General features: G+C 54.4%; 1 protein-coding gene across 2 annotated transcripts; it reads right to left on the bottom strand.

Moving 5' to 3' along the window:
- Positions 1-7,050: 7,050 nt before the first annotated feature.
- LOC101938457 (asialoglycoprotein receptor 1-like) lies at positions 7,051-18,538 on the bottom strand. Of its 2 annotated transcripts, XM_065576138.1 has the most exons (9): positions 18,300-18,535; positions 15,545-15,670; positions 14,192-14,254; positions 11,977-12,039; positions 11,694-11,756; positions 10,631-10,720; positions 9,808-9,953; positions 9,587-9,693; positions 7,051-8,660 (listed from the first exon to the last, which is right to left on the bottom strand). In XM_065576138.1, the coding sequence occupies exons 1-9, from the start codon at positions 18,388-18,390 to the stop codon at positions 8,513-8,515; spliced, it is 897 nt and encodes a 298-aa protein (XP_065432210.1). In that variant the 5' UTR covers positions 18,391-18,535; the 3' UTR covers positions 7,051-8,512. The 2 variants fall into 2 exon arrangements, with proteins under 2 accessions (XP_065432210.1, XP_065432211.1); XM_065576139.1 differs by lacking the exon at positions 11,977-12,039 and having other exon boundaries at positions 18,300-18,538.

Raw genomic sequence — 18,538 nt, 5'->3', positions numbered from 1 at the left:
TTCCACGGTAATGGTTGCTTTGTCTCGAAGCAGATAAGCAGCCGGCTGTCAGAAACGGAGCTTTGAAAGGGCATATCCGCATTCCTGCAGCGATTCGAAAACAATGCCAAGAGTGGCCACTCGACTTAAGGGGATTATGGGACGTTTCCGAGGCCTATCAGAGCGCAGTAATGCAACACCTCGTTCACAATGATGCCCAGGTGTTGTAGCCAAGGCGCAGCAAACGTTATTCCACTCGCCGAGGTGGAGTATGAGGAGCGCTCTAGCTCCGGAGTCAGCGCGCTCTACGTACCTTACCAGTGTGGACGGGGAGTGAGCTAGGGCACCCGGGGCTGCTTTAATGCACTTTAATTCGCAAGTGTAGCCAAGCCCTGAACTTCATTTATATATATATATAAAACCTGACTGTTATTTTTGTTTGTTTGTATTTTTATAAGCATGGGGAGATCTGTGTCTCTTGTGGGATTTGCGGGATCTAAGGTTTTTACGGGTCGGAGTGGGATAAAAACACAAGAAACAATATGGGAGCGGGTGGGCCTGCGTATTGCAGAGCAGGACTAGAGTGGGATTAAAATAATAGTCCCACGCAGGGCTCCCATACACATCCCAGGTCGTGCCATCAGCAACCTTGTCCCCAATGGCTTTCCCAGGCCCAGACATACATGTCTTGCCTGACGTGTTTCAGCTCCGGAGTCCTGCTGACCAGGCAGCACGTCCCTGGGTTGTGCAATGGGAAGATGTCACGTGCTCCCTGGGTACAAACAATTCTGCATTTACAGCAGATTTTCAGTTCTTCCTCTTTTTTATTTTCATTCCTGGGAAGCGAAGCGGGGGGATGTGTGGGATGGGGCTGATGTGGGGGTTGGGGACACAGCTGCTTCCTTCCCCTCCCCAGCCCCACGCTGACAGGAGCACAGTGGGCTGAGGCTGGGGGGTGGCTGGGGTGCACAGGGCACTGTGCAGAGAACAACCTTCTGAGCCAATGACTGGTCCCTGCCTGTAGGAGGCTACAGCAGAGGGGACAGCACAGAGCTGGGGGCAGCCTCCCTGGCTGGGGGTCTTCATGGCACATGAGTTTTTGGCACGATGGGGAGGATTCTTGGGGGACAGTGCCGGGGAAGCTCAGGGCACTGGGAGAGGAGGCCAGGGCTGGGGGATCACAGGTCCAGCAGGCAATGGGGCCGGGGGAGATGTACGCAGAGAACTGAGCCATGGAGCTGGATTCTGATGGTGGAAGCTAGTCAAAGGGGACAGAGGAGACGGGGCAGGGGCGGAGAGTGAAACACCTGGGAATCCTCACAGCATCTCACATGCTCTGCCCAGCCCGGATCCCCGAAGGATCCTTGGGAAAACACAGGGGACTCCCAGGAAATGGGGTTCTCTTACTGCTAGGGCAACAGGAGTGATGGAAGCCTGAGACGGTGGATGGACTCTAGATATCCTGGAGACAGAGAGATTAGATAGAACGGAGATGGCTGGATGGAAATACACAAAATCATGTTCCAAATCCTACTTGATGTCCCTCCCGAGCTCTCGGTGTCAATTGCACTTTGGTGCCCAGAGGTACCTGACCCCAGAGGCACATCCATCACTCTGAGTTAGTGAAGGCTAATAACAGTGACTGCTGATTTCCCTAATGCCTTCCCCATGGGACAGGGATTCATGCTCTAACCGCCCTGTCTCTGCTGTTCCCTTCCAGGGAGTGCCTGGCTGCAGTTTCCCAGTGGCCGGAAGGGGGCAGCAAAGTCCATATTAACCCTTTATGCCCTGCATGCCGTGTCGTTCGTGCTGTGGGCCGTGCTCCTCGCTGTGGCGATTGCGAAGTGTAAGTATCCCGGAGAGTGTTTAGGACCATGACAGAGGAACCGGCCCAGTGGAAAAGCCCAGGAGTGCAATCCTGGCTCCATTAAGTCAATGGTCAAACTCTCATTGGCTTCAATGAGGCCAAGATATCACCCCACATGTCCCTCCCAAGCCGAGCCGTGTCTCTGTCAATGGCCAGCGTGGGGTGTTGCAGGGGTTGGGGTATAATCCCCCATAATGCACTTCACTGTTCCCTAATACTGCTAATTGTAAGACAAAACTCATTAAGTCAGGTCACCCGACCTCCAGCTCACAGCAGTGGGGCCGATAGGCGCTGACTCTGTGGATGCTCTGGGGCTGGAGCGCCCATGGAAAAAAAATAGTGGTTGCTCAGCAACCACCAGCAGCCCCACCAATCAGCTCCTCCCCATCCCTCCCAGCGCCTCCTGCCTGCCATGACCAGCTGTTCAGCTACCTGCAGGAGGCACTGGGGGGAGGGGGAGGAGTGGGGGCAGGAAGGGGTGGGGTGGGGGTGGGTAGAGGCGAGGCAGGGCCTTGGTGAAAGGGGTGGAGTGAGGCCCACACTTTGAGCAGGGACACACTGGGGTTTGATGCTTGAATGTATCCCCATGTGCGACAAGCTAGTACAGTGTGTGTTGGGACCCCCTCTGGCAGCTGCTCCACATAGGATGACAGCCCAACTACTGCTGCCAGCTAAAGAGTTACTCCTTTAGCTCAAGCGGTTAGAGGTCTTTGCTGCAGGGGTCAGCTATTCAAACCCTGCTGATGACAGCTGGTGGGAGATTACACACAGCTGCAGCGTTGCCAACTCTAGGTGGTTGAATTAAAGCCCCAGCTCCTGGAGTCATGTGAGACTAGGTGAGACTCTCAGCTTTCATTTAAAAAATTGAGACAGTTTCTAGTTGCAAAGAAAAGCCTGAGAAAGTGACGTGACAGCTCAGGAACGAGAAGGCAAAGAAAAGGATCAAACATTTATTATTTTTTACAAAGCTAATGATTTTTAACCCAATATCATGGGTTTTTTTAAACATTTGGGTTGGCCAGACTGCGCCAGGACAGGGGTGGCTCAGAGAGGACTGGGAGATTGTCTCCCCTAGACACATGTGAGCAGTGGGAAGCTGGGAAATGGAAATGCAGCATTCCTCCCTGGGCCGTGACTCCAAACTGAAAACCCATCCCTACTCGGAGTCCCCCAAACCATATAAACAACAGCTGACGTCAGCCCCGCTTTCTAGATGCAGAGATGTCGGAGGAGCTGCAGGAGATGTGGACTGATCAATCCGTGCTCAGAGCCAATGGTAAGAATTCAGCTTACTCCCAGGTGTCCATTTGTTGGTATTACTGTTGTTACGCTTTTGGCCCAAGGCAAAATCTGAGACCTTGCTGGGTTTGTTCCCGTTAGGGGGAGCAAACGCTGCTCCCAGGCAGGTCTGTTCTCACTGTGATCTTGTTTAGTTACTCGGGGTCCTGTTCCACTGGGCAGGACAGGAACTAACAGAAGCAGCTAGGTTCCTTGCTCAGAAATCCCCACACCTGCCCCTCCAGCGAGCTCTGTGCCCGGGGAGCTCTGTCTCCGCTTCCTCCCAGGGTCCCACTCACAGCTCCTTCAGAAGTGAGGGCAGGCGGGGGTGTGGAGCAGGGCTCTGGCGGAGGAAGTGGGGGGGAAACAGCAGCGGGAAGCTGAGATGGGGCTGCAGAATCCCAGCCCTGGGTGGTCATGGCAACCTGGGATCCCCCCCACACTCCCCTCAGCCTGAGCGAGCGACATTTGTGATTCGTTCCCTGAGATGGAGGCACCAATGCAGGAAACCCAGGGCCAAGCCCCACCCTTGTGGACCCCAGCGGGGATGCAGCCAATACCCCCAGAGCCTGCGCTCAGGGCTCTGTGTGCACCAGGGCCCCATTCTGAATGGGGGGAAGCCAATTAACCCTTTAGTGCCAGGGATTCTCACCCCAGTGTGTTCCCAGTCTGGCCTTCAGGGAACAGTCTCGGCTGGGCTGCTATTGACCACTAGTGTGGACTGGTCAGAGTTTCAGGAGTCTATTCCTATAAAGGGAGTTGAATCCCCCATTGAAATGCAATGTTTAGGTACAATACCAAAATGCAATTTAGGATACTGCCCAGCCCTGATCTTACCCATTAGGCTCCTCTCGGGTGTGGGACTGGGGACCACCGGTGTAACTGAGCAGACCCCCAGTGTCAGCCTCGGGGATGTCACTGCAGATGTGGCACGCTTCGACAAGCAGCACCTCGGTTTGGTCCATTATTGTTGTTGCTGTAGTTGGGATTGGGGCAGGAATCCCATTATGTGTGTGGGGGGGGGAGGAGGGGGCTCTCCATGGCCCATCTGGGCTCTAGACAAGGGGGGGGCTCTTGCCTCCTTGGGGCAGGAAAGAACAGGATTTGGGGAGGAGGGGATGTCACCTCAGATCCCTGCACCCCATAATAATCTCTAGCTTTTCACTTCATGTTGCAAAGGTGGCCTGGTCTCATGAAGTCCCCACCCTTCACCAGAACATCTCGAAATCCTGGCTCATGCTGGACCCTCACGGACGAGGAGACCCAGGACTGTTGGACGCAATTTGGTGGCCATGATGACCGGGGTGAGGCTCACAGGTGGCCAGTTCATGAGCAGGAGGGATCTGGAAAGGGGGGAATGGTTCTGATAACCCTGTCCTGGCCACACCCTGGCTCTTAACCCCAACCCCTCAACACTGAGCGGGATGACTTTGGATCAAGCCTGACTATAATTAAAGGGGCAGAGATCTGTGTGTAGCAGCTTTAGCTAAAAGAGTTTTTCTCCCCGCTGTGTCTCAGGCATTTGAGTTAAATGGGCATCCACAAAAATGAAAAGGATGATGCTAAAGGGCCAAACTCTGCTCCCAGTTACACCCGTGTAAATCTAGTGTGAAGGCAACAGTGTGACTCAGGATTTACACGGGTGTAACTGGGAGCAGATATTGGATCAAATAGGTTCAAAAATGTTGTCGGCAAATAATCATGTCCCCTGCCAGGTAGTGAGGTTTCTCTTGCACCGGGTGTGATGCTGTCAGTCCTGCCAGCTCCTCAGTCACCCCCAGGCTTCCAGGGATGGCAGGGTAGGTGAGACCCCCATTTCTGATCTGTTTTTGAAAAGAGGAAAAACCAAACTGCTTTTTGAGCTTTCCCCCAGCACCACAAAGGAGCAAAAAGGGAAGGAACCCGACTGCTACCCCCAGAGAATGAGCAACACACGGAGCAGCAGGTTCCTCATTAGCCAGCAAAGGAGCTGACTTGTTTCACCGCTGGGAGTGGACAGTCCCCAGCCCATGTTCCTGGGTCCTCCTCGTCCTGCTGAGGTTCTCCAGGTGGGTTGGGCATCTGCTCTGGATCCCCTCGGATATCTCACTCATGCAGGCGTCTTCCTCTCTGGGGCCAAGGGTAGCGGGCTGGGTGGGTGCCCCGTGTGCTCTGCTGTTAGCGCCACTGGGCTTCCTGCCCCATAAGGGGGTGTCTTATACACGCAGTGACTCAGGTGCTCCCGTGGTGCAGCCTGCGTGGGCAATGCCCCATCACCCTGCCTCCTGCGCTGGGCAGTGGTGACCCAGAATGAGTCACAGTGTCAAAGAGGGAAGAGCCCTGCTAGATCCATCTGGTCCATTGTCCCAGAGCAGGACTGTTCTCCCCAGGCTAGTTTTAAATATAGCATAACCGGGTCGGTTGTCGGGATCAGGGATTGAACCCTGGACCTCTGGGATGAGCTGCTACCACCTGAGCTAAAAGAGCCACCACAGTAGCAGGTTCATAACCATCTCTCTGGGGTCCCACCACTGCAGGGAGACAGGGTCTGGCCATAGGGGTTAGGTAAATGTCCCTAGCCATGCAGCTCCCAGTCTGCCCCGAGGGAAGTGACTCCCAGTTGGCAGCATCACAGAGTATTTCCTGGTGTGCGAATAGGGGGTGAACAGTGAGGTGGCAACATTTGAAGACAATACAAAACTACTCAAGATAGTTAAGGCCAAAGCTGACTGCAAAGAGATACAAAAGGGTCTCAGGAAACTGGGTGACTGGGCAACAAGATGGCAGATGACATTCAGTGGTGACAAGTGCAGAGTAATGCACATTGGCAAACATAATCCCAGCTACACACACCAACTGGTGGGGTCTAAGCTAGATGTTACTACACAAGAAAGGGATCTTGGAGTCATGGTGGAGAATTCTCCGAAAACATCCGCTCAATGTGCAGCGGCTGTCGAAAAAGCCAATAAAGTGTTAGAAACCACAAGGAAAGAGCTAGATAATGAAACAGAAAATATCATTATGCCTCTCTATAGAGCCAGGGTATGGCCGCACCTTGAATACGGCATGCAATTCTGGGTGCCCAATCTCTAAAAGGATATATTAGAATTGGAAAAGATGCAGAGAAGGGCAATGAAAATGATTAGGGAGCTGAAACAGCTTCCATATGATGACAGATTACAAAGATTTGGACTGTTCAGCTTAGAAAAGAGACAGGGGGGCTATGATAGAGGGCTGTGACATCATGGGAAAGTGACTAGGGAAGTGTTATTTACCCCTTCACACACTGCAACAACCAGGGGTGATCCAAGGAAATTATTAAGCAGCAGGTTTAAAACTCACAAAGGGAATTGTGAAGCCCCAAAGCATAACAGGGTTCAAAAAAGAATGAGAGAAGTTCCTGGAGGATAGATCCAGCAATGGCTATTAGCCAAGATGCTCAGGGACACAATCCCATGCTCCGGGTGTCCCTAAACCTCCACCTGCCAGAAGCATCGGACACTGACCACTGTCAGAGACATGACACTGGGCCATTGGTCTGACCCAATGTGGCTGTTGGCCTGTTCCTCCTAATCCTCCCCCTATATGAGGCCCGTGACAGGATGAAGGCCTAGGTGCTACAAGCCCCTGCCTAGGGCCTCAGCTCCTGGAATCATGTCAGGATGGAGGGATTTAGACCGTTATCCCTTCTCACCCCTGGGCAGGGCCCAGCATGAGAGCTAGGCACCATTTTTATTCCACTTCAGCCCAATGTGAGCCCCAGTGGCCCCAGCAGATCATGGGGTCGCCACCAGCCTCTGGCTGCAGATGAGAAGAGACCTCCAGTGGTCCCAGCACAGCCCATCTGTGTGTGTGTGTGTGTGTGTGTGTGTGTGTACGCACACCTCAGCCCTCTTGTCAGTGCACACCTAGAATTACACAAAGAAATGAGTCTGTTTACACCGACACACGTTCTGAGTCCAAGGCAGCTGTATTCCACACAAGGTCACCCTCCGCATCTCGTGTAGCTCTGAGGGCCCTCTCCACTTACATGGCCACAACCACACAAACATCTCAAGGTGGGTCTAAAGCCTCCATTCACCAGGCCGCCCGGCCCACGGCTGGAGGAGGCATTCTCAGCCCCATTTCACAGCAGGGTCAGCAGAGCACAGCCGGGAGCAGCGTCACCCGGAGCTGAGACCTGATTCCCAGCCCCCTGTTTTAATCACTTCCCCCCGCTGCCTCCTCCCCCATAAGGCACCAAAACCAGCACTGCTGGGTTCACACAGCGAAAATGGTTCAGAGCGGGTGGGAGACATGGGGGCCTGATGCAGGCGGCGGGGATCGCAAGGGAGAAGGTGCTTGTACTGCGAACAGCAAGTTTGTAAATATGAAGCAGTGTGGGGAGGGGGCAAGGTGGCACAGGCAGAGTGTGGAGCATCTCCGGTGGGTGGTCTCTGCGGGAGAAATTCGCCCCATGTGGAGAGGGAGCACACGAGCCCTTTGGGCTGTAGGGTTGCCACGTGTCCGGTTTTCGACTGGAACGCCCGGTCGAAAAGAGACGCTGGCGGGTCCAGTCAGCCCCACTGACCGGGCCACTAAAAGTCCAGTCTGTGACACAGTGGGGCAGAAGCAGGCTCCCTGGCTCCACGTGGCTCCTGGAAGCAGCCGGCATATCCGGCTCCCAGGCGTAGGGGCACTGCCCCGTCCCGAGCACCAGCTCCACAGGTCCCATTTGCCAGGAACTGTGGCCAATGGGAGCTGCGAGGGTGGTGCCCACGTGTGCAGGCAGCATGCTGAGACTCTTTGCCTAGGGACCAGACCTGCCGGCCACTTCTGGAAGCCGCCTGAGGCAAGCACTGCTTGGCTGAAGCTCACACCCCAAACTTCCTCCCAGAGCCCGCACTACTTCCTGCACCCCAGCTCCCTGTCCTAGCCCTGATCCCCCTCCTGCACCCCAAATCACTCATCCCTGGCCCCACCCCAGAGCCCACACCTCCAACCGAAGCCTCCACCCACTCCCACACCCCAACCCCCTCGGCCACAGCCTGGAGCTCGCACCCCCACCCAGAGCCTGCAGCCCCATCCGCACTCCAACCCCCTGCTCCAGCCCTGCGCCCCCTCCTGCATTCTGAATACCTCAGCCCCAGCCTGGAGCCCGCATCCTCAGCAGAAGCCCTCACCCCCCTCCCACACCCCAACCCCCTGCCCCAGCCTGGTGAAAGTGAGTGAAGATGGGGGAGAGCAAGCAATGGAGGTGGGGGTTGTGTGAGTGGGACCTCAGGGCTGGGGCAGTGCAAGGGTGTTCAGTTTGTGCTGTTAGAAAGCTGGTAACCCTAATGGACTGGTGTGGGGCTGGAATGGTTCACAGTCCTCGTGGGCCGGGTACATTTCAGCCGGTGCTCAGAGCAAGGGCGGGACTCCGGCCATTTACACAGAAGCAGCTTTTTCGCAGATCCACCTGTAGTGCAAGTTGCAGGGCTCGTCGTTCCACCGGCCGTTCTCGTGCAGGTGGGCGCAGTCCTCCTCTCTGACGTGAAAACTGTACATGTTATTGGGCTCCCCTGTGGCCCAAAACCTGAAAGGGAAGGAAGAGAAGATCCCTCAAGCCACTGGGCCACCGGTTCCGGCTGAGATGCTCCCATCTATGTGCTGCCTGGTAACCGGGTCCCCCCTCAGCATAACCTAGAGCAGCCTCAGGGTTGGTCTAACTTATGCTCAGGCCCCTGCGGCATTGTGGACAGCCAAAAATAGCCAAAGCCCAGCTGTGCTCCAGCCCCACCCCTACGTATGGGGCTTTTCTGCTCTTCTCCAGGCCCTTGAGCCTGGGCAAGTGTGCGTGTGGGAGATTACATTCCCTTTATGGCCCCTTGATGGGACCGGAGCTGCATAAAGGGGCCTCAGGAAAAGGAGTGAACAACATGGCCTCCAAGGAAGTCAGGCTGCCCTCTCCCTGAAAGGGGGTTTGTGGCATTTTCACCCCAAAACCCAAGGGTTTATTATATCCCCCCACAAACAGTGGAGGATGTCACGTAATCAGTGGTAGAAGCTGCCATCTATATGGGCTATGGCAGCACAAACTTCTCCTTGCCATGGTGTTTCAGACCTGCCCTGCTTTGGAGAGACCCCTCTGTAGGCTGAGAGGGGCGCTCCATCTCCTTGGCCCATTCAATCCTCGGCCCCCCGGCTGTAATGGCCAACAAGCCCCCAGTGCAATATGTGGATGCTTTCCCCACTGGGAACTGGGCTGAGACCCACCAAGGTTGTTTCATACCGAGGGCACCCAGCAGCAACGCCATGTAGTTGCTACAGACTTGGGCCAGATTTGAACCAGTGACCTGCGGGGGACTGATAAAGGCTCGAGTCGGTCAGTTGTCAGGGCATGAAATCAAACGTGAGTGGTGCTGTCCCAGGCCTCAGCCTCGGAGCTACTGAAGTGGAAACAGGGGCAGCTGGGGAAGGCCGGGGCAGGAAGGGGAGAGTGGAGGATCTCCCCATGCTTACGTAAATGCTGCAGGAGTGTTGTCCACCCAGTGCCAGACGCCTTCAGTCCCTTGGTCTGTGAAGCCGATCCAGTGACGAACAGAATCAGCTTTAATGGCCAAGTAATTCTAGAGTGGATGACACAGAGGATTGGGTGGTTAGAACTGGAGCATAAGCTAGGCCTCATGGCGGCCCTCTGCATGGGTACATTTTACCCAATGGGGGAAGACAGGGGGTTGTACCTGCTCTGTTTGATCGTTGATCACCACCAGGTCGGCAGTCTGGCTCAAACAGGATTTTCTGGCCGCCTGCCAGCGCTGGGCAGACGAGGAGAAAAGGTAGCACCTCCCTCGGTACTGCTCCCAGCCAGGCTGGCACCGGGAAGTGCCTGTCGGAGAGAACACAGCAGAGCCAGCGCGTGACTAGGGAGGTATGGGCAGGAGGGGCTCCCCACCTTGGATAAACCCAGCGAATGCCTTCAGCGGCTGCCAGGTACCGCGGGAGCTTCCTTCAAGCAGGCCCTGCCCCTGGAAAGCATTTCAGCAAGTGCTCAGCTGAAAGGTCACTGGGAGAATGTTATTCACCCACTTTATGCTTCCTCTAAATATGGAGGAAATCCTGAGTCACTTCCTGATGGAACAAAATCACTATTTACTCTGAGCTTGCCAGCAGGGTTTTAGACACTTAGCTAATCAGAAGAGAGAGATGGATGGGTAGATATGATAGAGACTTTGCTTAATATGCAGCTGGAAACATTAAACGGACTCTTACAGCCCAATCCTTCATATAACTCCGAGGGAAGAGCGCCCCCTAGGATCACGCTGGGGGATTGAGGTCAGCATTGACAGTGAGGGAAGAGCGCCCCCTACAGACTCCCCTCCCTATGGCTTCGATGAATATGAAGGCCCCCAACGTTCGCGAAGGGCTTAGTATTACTCAGTGTTATTATCTCTATTGCCATAGCCCCCCCCAATCTGGCCCCGTTGTGCCAGGCGCTGTACAGACGCAGAACAGAAAACGGTCCCCCTGCCGGAAAGAGCGAGCCGAGGCTGGCGTGTATCTCACCATTCCCTTTCTGTGCGGCATCCAGGATCTTGTAGGTCTCGGCCCTGATGTCATCTCTGTCTTGTTTTGCTTTGGCTAGATCCCTGAACACTGGAAACACAACACGCCATCGTGTATGGGAATGGGGTCCCATCCCTTTAAATAGTTTGGGAGCCTCAAGTGGCGCTCACCATGTTCTGTGTGTCCAAAGCCGCCAGACGTTAGCCTGGGCCACAGGTGTGTGCAGCTCGGCCTGGCGTGTCTGTGTACAGACCGTAAACACCGGGATTTGGGGCCTGGCTGTGACACTGAAACAGGGCCCCTTTCTCAGCAGCGGGAGGCACTGAGCTTGTTACAGTCGGTCCGATACAGTCTTTAGGGACTGGAGACCCGGCCGAACACTCCAGCAGGATCCCAACTTTTCACCAGGGTCAAATTTATTCAGCTCAACCCTGCCCCTTCTCTCTCCTTAAACCCCAGCAGGACCTCTGCCCTTTTCCCCACTGCCCTGCCCCCCCAGTTCCCTACCCCTGGCTCCCCAACACCCCGAGCTTATTACACGAGGGTCTCCTCTTTCTGCCATGCCCTTGAATCTACCTGCCTCACCTCGGCCCCTAATGGGTCCCCATCCCCCATCTCCTCCCAGCTTTTCCCCAAATAATTTTGGGGAGCAAGAAATAGCCTCTCTGTAGCAGCCCAGCCCAGACTGTTCCCTGAAGGCCAAAATGGGAACACACTGGGGTGAGAATCCCCGGCACCAAAGGGTTAATCAGCTTCCCCCCCCCATTCAGAATGGGGCCCTGGTGCACACAGAGCCCAGAGCACAGGCTCCGGGGGTATTGGCTGCGTCCCCGCTGGGGTCCACAAGGGTGGGGCTTGGCCCTGGGTTTCCTGCCTTGGTGCCTTCATCTCAGGGAATGAATCACAAATGTCACTCGCTCAGGCTGGATCCGATGTGGGGGGGATCCCAGATTGCCATGGCCACCCAGGGCTGGGATTCTGCAGCCCCATCTCAGCTTCCCGCTGCTGTTTCCCCCCCACTTCCTCCGCCTGAGCCCTGCTCCACACCCCTGCCTGCCCTCACCTTCCGCTCTCAGCGTGGCCTGGTCCAACTGCAGCCTCTCCAGCTCCTTGGCCAGCTCCTCCCCTGAGAGACAGAAACAAAGCCCATCACACTCCTGGGGAATCTCGGGGACTGGGGCTGAGCGGGAGCAGGGAAGGGTGGAGATTGGGCAGGAAATGGGGAATGGGGTAGGGAGGGGCTTGTGAGGAGGAGAAGGGAGGAAGGCCAAAGGGGTGAGATGAGAGGTGCAGGGGAGTCATAGAGGGGACATCAGGCTGTGGATCATGAGGACTCGGGTACATACCAGTGTTGCGCATGGTGGATTGATTGAAATGAAGCGTCCCCAGTTGCTTCGACATCTCGGAGCCTGGAAGAGACAGAGCCTGGTGAGCTGGGAACCATCTGTCTCCCCCTCACTTGTCTCGTGGGGAAGGACCGTGTTCCCCAGCAGAGCGAGTCTACGAGGGCCGCCCAGGCTGGTTTCCTTCCCTGAAGGAGGTTGCATGTGGGTGGATTTGCCCTGATGGTCATTAAGGTGGGAGTGAATTGCCCCAGGCCAGGCAGTGAGGCAAGGTTAGAACTCAGGGCCCCCTGACTCCCTGCCCTGTGCTCATTCCCCCAGACCCACGGCTGTCGACCAGCCCTGCCTAGGGGAGAGCCAGCTAGTGGGATTAGTTAGGGTCCCCCCTAGACTAGTGAGTAATGGGGCACCTCATCAAGAACGTCCTTTGCAAACGGAACGCCCTGAAAAGTCGAGAGACGAAGCTGAGTCTCTACAGAGCGGCGGTGCCACTGGGACTGAAATGTGGCCCCGCACCATCAAGACTGGCAAGAAATTGGACACCATTCAGATGAAGCGTCTTCAAATGATCAAAAGCATCAAGTGCCTGGGATGCAAGTCGAATGAAGGGATCTGCTTTCTAACGAATCAGGTCCTGCTCTACTAGACGGTCGCCCAATCCTCTCTCAGGCGCCATGGCCATCTGCTCCGAAGTCCTGCCAACTTCCCTGAGAGACTCTCTGTGACTCGAGGAAAGCTGGATGGGAGACCTAAAACACGACAGCTGGACGGTGTCAGAGACCCGTCCCTTACCGGTATCCTACCTCGTAAAGTGCAGCTTTGGCTCAGGGCAGAACATCAGGGAGGCCCAGAATGCCTTCAGTCACCTCTATGCTGTCCGAGCAACAGCAAGAGAACTGACCAGCCCTCTAGCCTAGGGACATTTGCACTAGTGTCTCCATACCCTGGTGCAAATCTCTAGTGTCGGCACACGGCACGGGGCTTGCAGAATGCCATTCCCTTTTGTAATTCGCCAGCATGAGACGCACTGCAGTGAGTCCTGTTTTGCACCAATGAAGCGCGTCTACATGAACGGGTTTGTATCACCGTTTAACCATCGGGACAAAGTCTCCAGCGACAGGGCGGATTTTCCATCAGTCGGAGCCTTTAACAGATTGGGCCTCTCTCCCGTAAAGCACCGCTATACTCAACCACCCAATATGGAATCGCTGGGTGGCCTCCTCTGGTCTGGGTTCTGCAGGAGGTCAGAACAGATGCTCCGAACAGTCTCTTCTGGCCCTAACATTCCCGGGTTTGTGAGCTACCAGGTGTACATTTCCCTGCTGCAGACGGGCTCTTAGCTAAATAAAGCCTGATCCAAACGCCAGTCACGATCATGGGAGTCTTTCCTTCATGCTCAACAGGCTCAGATCATTAATCAGTGAATTGGAGTGCAACCAAAACACTCAGAGGCTTGGTACGGTCCTGTTCCCTTGTGCTCCCCCATCTGTTTGCCTGTCTCCACCTCTTGTCCCTGGTCTAATACTTAGGTCGGAAGCTCTTTGGGGCAGAGACTGTAGATTTGTTCTGTATTTGTGCAGGGCCCAGCACAATGGGTGTCTGGGCTGTGATTGGGGCTCCTAGCTGCTACCGTAATACACCTAATAGTGTTATGCTGGAGGGTGCTGTTGACTGCCCTCATGTGGGATCCACAGACAATGACAGACCTCGTTAAAGCCAATGGGTACCAAGTGCGAGAGGAGCAATCAAGCCCCTGTATGCCGTGAAATAGATGCAGACAGTGGAGGTGACTGCCCAAAGCACCAGGCTGCATGGCAGGTCAGAGCTGAGGTGGGCCGGCCTGAGGGTGTCACTGGTTGCAGCCCCAGGTGCTAGGAAACCGGCTGCCAGCTGTATGGGTGGAAGGCCGAAGGAACTGTGAGTGGGACCCTGGGAGGAAGTGGAGACAGAGCTCCCTGTGCACAGAGCTCACTGGAGGGGCAGCTGTGGGGATTTCTGAGCAAGGAACCTGGCTGCTGCTGTTAGTTCCTGTCCTGCTCAGTGGAACAGGACCCCAGGCAACTAAACAAAGTCACGATGAGAACAAACCTGCCTGAGAGCAGCGTTTGCTCCACCTAATGGGAAGAAACCCAGCAAGTCCTCAGCTTTTCTCTTGGGCCAAAAGGGTAACAAAAGTAATACCAACAAACAGACATCTGGGAGTAAGCTGAATTCTTACCATTGGCTCTGAGCACGGATTGATCAGTCCGCATCTGCTCCAGCTCCTTGGACATCTCTGCGTCTAGAAAGAGGGGCCAACGTCAGCTGTTTTTTATATGGTTTGGGGGACTCCGAGTAGGGATGGGTTTTCAGTTTGGAGTCATGGCCCAGGGAGGAATGTTGCATTTCTATTTCCCAGCTTCCCACTGCTCACTTGTGTCTGGGGGAGACAATCTCCCAGTCCTCTCTGAGCCACCCCTGCCCTGGTGCCGTCTGGCCAACCCCAAATGTTTAAAAACCATGATATTGGGTTAAATATCATGAGCTTTGTAAAAAATAATAAATTTTGGATCCTTTTCTTTGCCTTCTGGTTCCTGAGCTGTCATGTCACTTTCTCAGGCTTTTCTCTGCAACTAGAAACTGTCTCGATTTTTTAAATGAAAGCTGAGAGTCTCAACTAATCACATGACTCCAGGACTCACATGACTCCAGGAGCTGGGGCTTTAATTCAACCACCTAGAGTTTTCAACACTGAAGCTGTGTGTAATCTCCCATCAGGGGTCATCACAAGATTTGAATATCTGACCCCTGCAGCATAGACCTCTAACCACTTGAGCTAAAGGAGTAACTCTGTTAGCCGGCAGCAGTAGTTGGGCTGTCATCCAATGTGGAGCAGCTGCCAGAGGGGGTCCCAACATGCACTGTACTAGCTTGTCGAACATGGGGATACATTCAAGCATCACACCCCAGTATGTTCCTGCTCAGATTGCGGGTCCTGGGAAGGGGTCCCGCCAGAGGCGCTGTGATTTCCCTGGGGCTGCTGGACCTCCTCTCTGACTCAGGCCCCACCCTCACTCCACCCCTTTCACCAAGGCTGCACCCCGCGTCTTCCTGCCCCCACTCCTCCCCCTCCCCCCAGTGCCTCCTGCAGGCCGCTGAACAGCTGATCATGCTGGGAGGGATGGGGAGGAGCTGATTGACGGGGCTGCTGGTGGGTGCTGAGCACCCACGCTATTTTTTTTCCATGGGCACTCCAGCCCCAGAGCACCCACAGAGTCAGCGCCTATCGGTCCCACTGCTGTGAGCTGGAGGTCGGGTGACCTGACTTAATGAGCCTTGTCTTACAATTAGCAGTACTAGGGCACAGTGAAGTGCATTATGGGGGATTATACTCCAACCCCTGCAACACCCCACGCTGGCCATTGACAGAGACACGGCTCGGGCTGAGAGGGACATGTGGGGTGATATCTTGGCCTCGTTGAAGCCAATGAGAGTTTGACCATTGACTTAATGGAGCCAGGATTGCACCCCTGGACTTTTCCACTGGGCCTGTTTCTCTGTCATGGTCCTAAACACTCTCTGGGATACTTACACTTCGCAATCGCCACGGCGAGGAGCACGGCCCATAGCACGAACGACACGGCATGCAGGGCGTAAAGGGTTAATATGGACTTTGCCGCCCCCTTTGGGCCCCTAGGAAACTGCAGCCAGGCACTGCCTGGAAGGGAACAGCAGAGACAGGGCGGTTAGAGCACGAATCCCTGCCCCATGGGGAAGGCACTAGGGAAATCAGCAGTCACTGTTATTAGCCGTCACTAACTCAGAGTGATGGCTGCGCCTCTCGGGTCAGGCACCTCTGGGCACTGCAGGGCAATTCACACCGAGAGCTCGGGAGAGACATCAAGTAGGAATTGGAACATGATTTTGTGTATTTCCATCCAGCCATCCCCGTTCTATCTAATCTCTCTGTCTCCAGGACATCTAGATTCCATCCACCGTCTCAGGCTTCCATCACTCCTGTTGCCCTAGCAGTAAGAGAACCCCATTTCCTGGGAGTCCCCTGTGTTTTCCCAAGGATCCTTCAGGGAACCGGGCTGGGCGGAGCATGTGAGATGCTGTGAGGATTCCCAGGTGTTTCACTCTCCGCCCCTGCCCCGTCTCCTCTGTCCCCTTTGACTATCTTCCACCATCAGAATCCAGCTACATGACTCAGGTCTCTGCGTACATCTCCCCCCGCCCCATTGCCTGCTCGACCTGTGATCCCCTCTTGATGGCTGCCTGTGTCCCAGCCCTGGCCTCCTCTCCCAGTGCCCTGAGCTTCCCCGGCACTGTCCCCCAAGAATCCTCAACATCGTGCCAAAAACTCATGTGCCATGAAGACCCCCAGCCAGGGAGGCTCCCCCAGCTCTGTGCTGTCCCCTCTGCTGTAGGCTCCTACAGGCAGGGACCAGTCATTGGCTCAGAAGGTTGTTCTCTGCACAGTGCCCTGTGCACCCCAGCCACCCCCCAGCCTCAGCCCACTGTGCTCCTGTCAGCGGGGGCGGGAGAGAGGAAGGAAGCAACTGTGTCCCCAACCCCCACAACAGCCCCATCCCACACGTCACCCCCTTCGCTTCCCAGGAATGAAAATAAAAAAGAGGAAGAAAAGAACCGAAAATCCGCTGTAAATGCAGAATTGTTTGTACCCAGGAAGCACACGACATCTTCCCATTGCACAACCCAGGGTCATGATGCCTGGTCAGCAGGACTCCGTAGCTGAAACTCATCAGAGAGGACATGTATGTCTGGGCCTAGGAAAGGCATTGGGGACAAGGCTGCTGATGGCACGACCTGGGATGTGTCTGAGAGCCCTGCATGGAACTATTATTTTTATCCCGCTCTAGTCTCGCTCTGCAATACACAGGCCCACCCGCTCCCATATTGTTACTTGTGTTTTTATCCCACCCCCACCCGTAATAACCTTAGATCCTGCAAATCCCACAAGAAACACAGAACCCCCCATGCTACTAAAAATAAAAACTGAAAAACAACAGTCAGGTTATATATATATATAAATGAAGTTCAGATACAATTTTTAGCACTAAAAGAATAAAACAAACCTGGCTTAAATCATGTAAAAATACTTTAACTTCTGTTATTTCTAGCCCTTGCTTAAATTTCACTATTAAAACCTTTAGTTAAAAAACCCAACTTGCTTTCCATTGCTGACATTCGATTCATTGCAAACCGACAAGAGAGTTCGTGTTTTCCTGCAAATTCCCGCAGGCTGGTTTTTTTGCCCACCCAATCCCGCCCGCAACACAGTACATTTTACCCGCTCCTGCTATTATGGCAGGGGTTCCTGTGGGATCCCAGCCCCTCTGCAGGGCTCTAATGTGTATAATGGGCTCCATTGCCCGGCAACTTGTGCATCAGCAGCAGTAGTGCTGAGTGCAGGGTGGGTGCCAAATCTTCTCTCTCTCCTTAGCCATCCCCATTCACCTCCCCTCTCCTTCCAACACACCCCATCTCTCTACCTATTTTTTTTCTTTTCATTAAAATTAAATCACACAAGTCCCTGTAATTTTTTGGGGGGGATTCAGTGCCCCATGGAATTGGGGGGAGGGAAGCATGTTAGGAAAAGAAAGGAATGAATCAGTGAGAGAGAGAGAAATGAGGAGGTGAAAGTGTGCTGGGGGAAAAAGGGAATGAATCAGGCTGAGAGAGGAGGAGGATGATCCTGAAAAACAACTCCCCCGACACCTGTATCTGTGCCCACCCCAGCCAACACCTGCAGCCAGACAGCCGGACTGGATGGTGATTAGATTGCGCTCTTGGACACTGTGTTTACCTTCCCCAGACCTGAAGACGAGCCCAGTGAAGCTCAAAAGTTTGTCCCTTGCACCAAGAGAAGTGGGTCCAAGAGAAGATATTACCTCACCTGCCTCTTCTCTCACACATCCAGGGACCAATATCTTTACAAGACTATCTATCTATCTATCTATCTATCTATCTATCTATCTATCTATCTATCTATCTACTTTTAGATCCCTCATGGCTGTACTACCCAAACACCAAACACGTGACAAAATGCTGTCGAAGCAAGTTTGGAAGTCTCAGCCTGGTTCTGTCTAGCGCCCTCCAGCTGCGATGGCTGAAAAGCCACATGCCGGAGTAGAAACCTGTTCAGTTCCCACCCCATCCCCTTCCAGAGAACAGGGGCCCAATTCCACAGAGCTCACTCAAACTGCCCAGCCCTCGGCTTCAGTGGTGTGTGAGGTCTGCGGGATCGGGGCCTGTTATTAAGGAGTCAGCTGATTGGGAGGAAGCGATGGTGGGATCTCCCACTATTGCAGCCCGGGTGTTACCTGATCTTCCAGACACCATTTCTGCCTCTTGTTCCTTGAGCTGCACTCGGTCGGACTCTTCACACTTCTGGTAAATACTGTTTAAAGCCATCGCTCTGAGCTTCTCCCTCTCCCGACTTTGCGCCGCTGGGTTTTATAGCTGCTGAGCCTCTGAGCAGCTTGACTTGAAAAGGAAACACGTGCACCCAGTCACCCTTCCTCTCTTCAGAACTGCAGAGATCTGTGTCCCTGCCACTTCT

The sequence above is a fragment of the Chrysemys picta genome, chromosome 22, assembly GCF_011386835.1.
Source record: "Chrysemys picta bellii isolate R12L10 chromosome 22, ASM1138683v2, whole genome shotgun sequence".
Taxonomy (NCBI): Eukaryota; Metazoa; Chordata; order Testudines; family Emydidae; genus Chrysemys; species Chrysemys picta.
The sequence above is the reverse complement of the archived record's forward strand: the minus strand, read 5'-3'. Positions and strand labels throughout refer to the sequence as shown.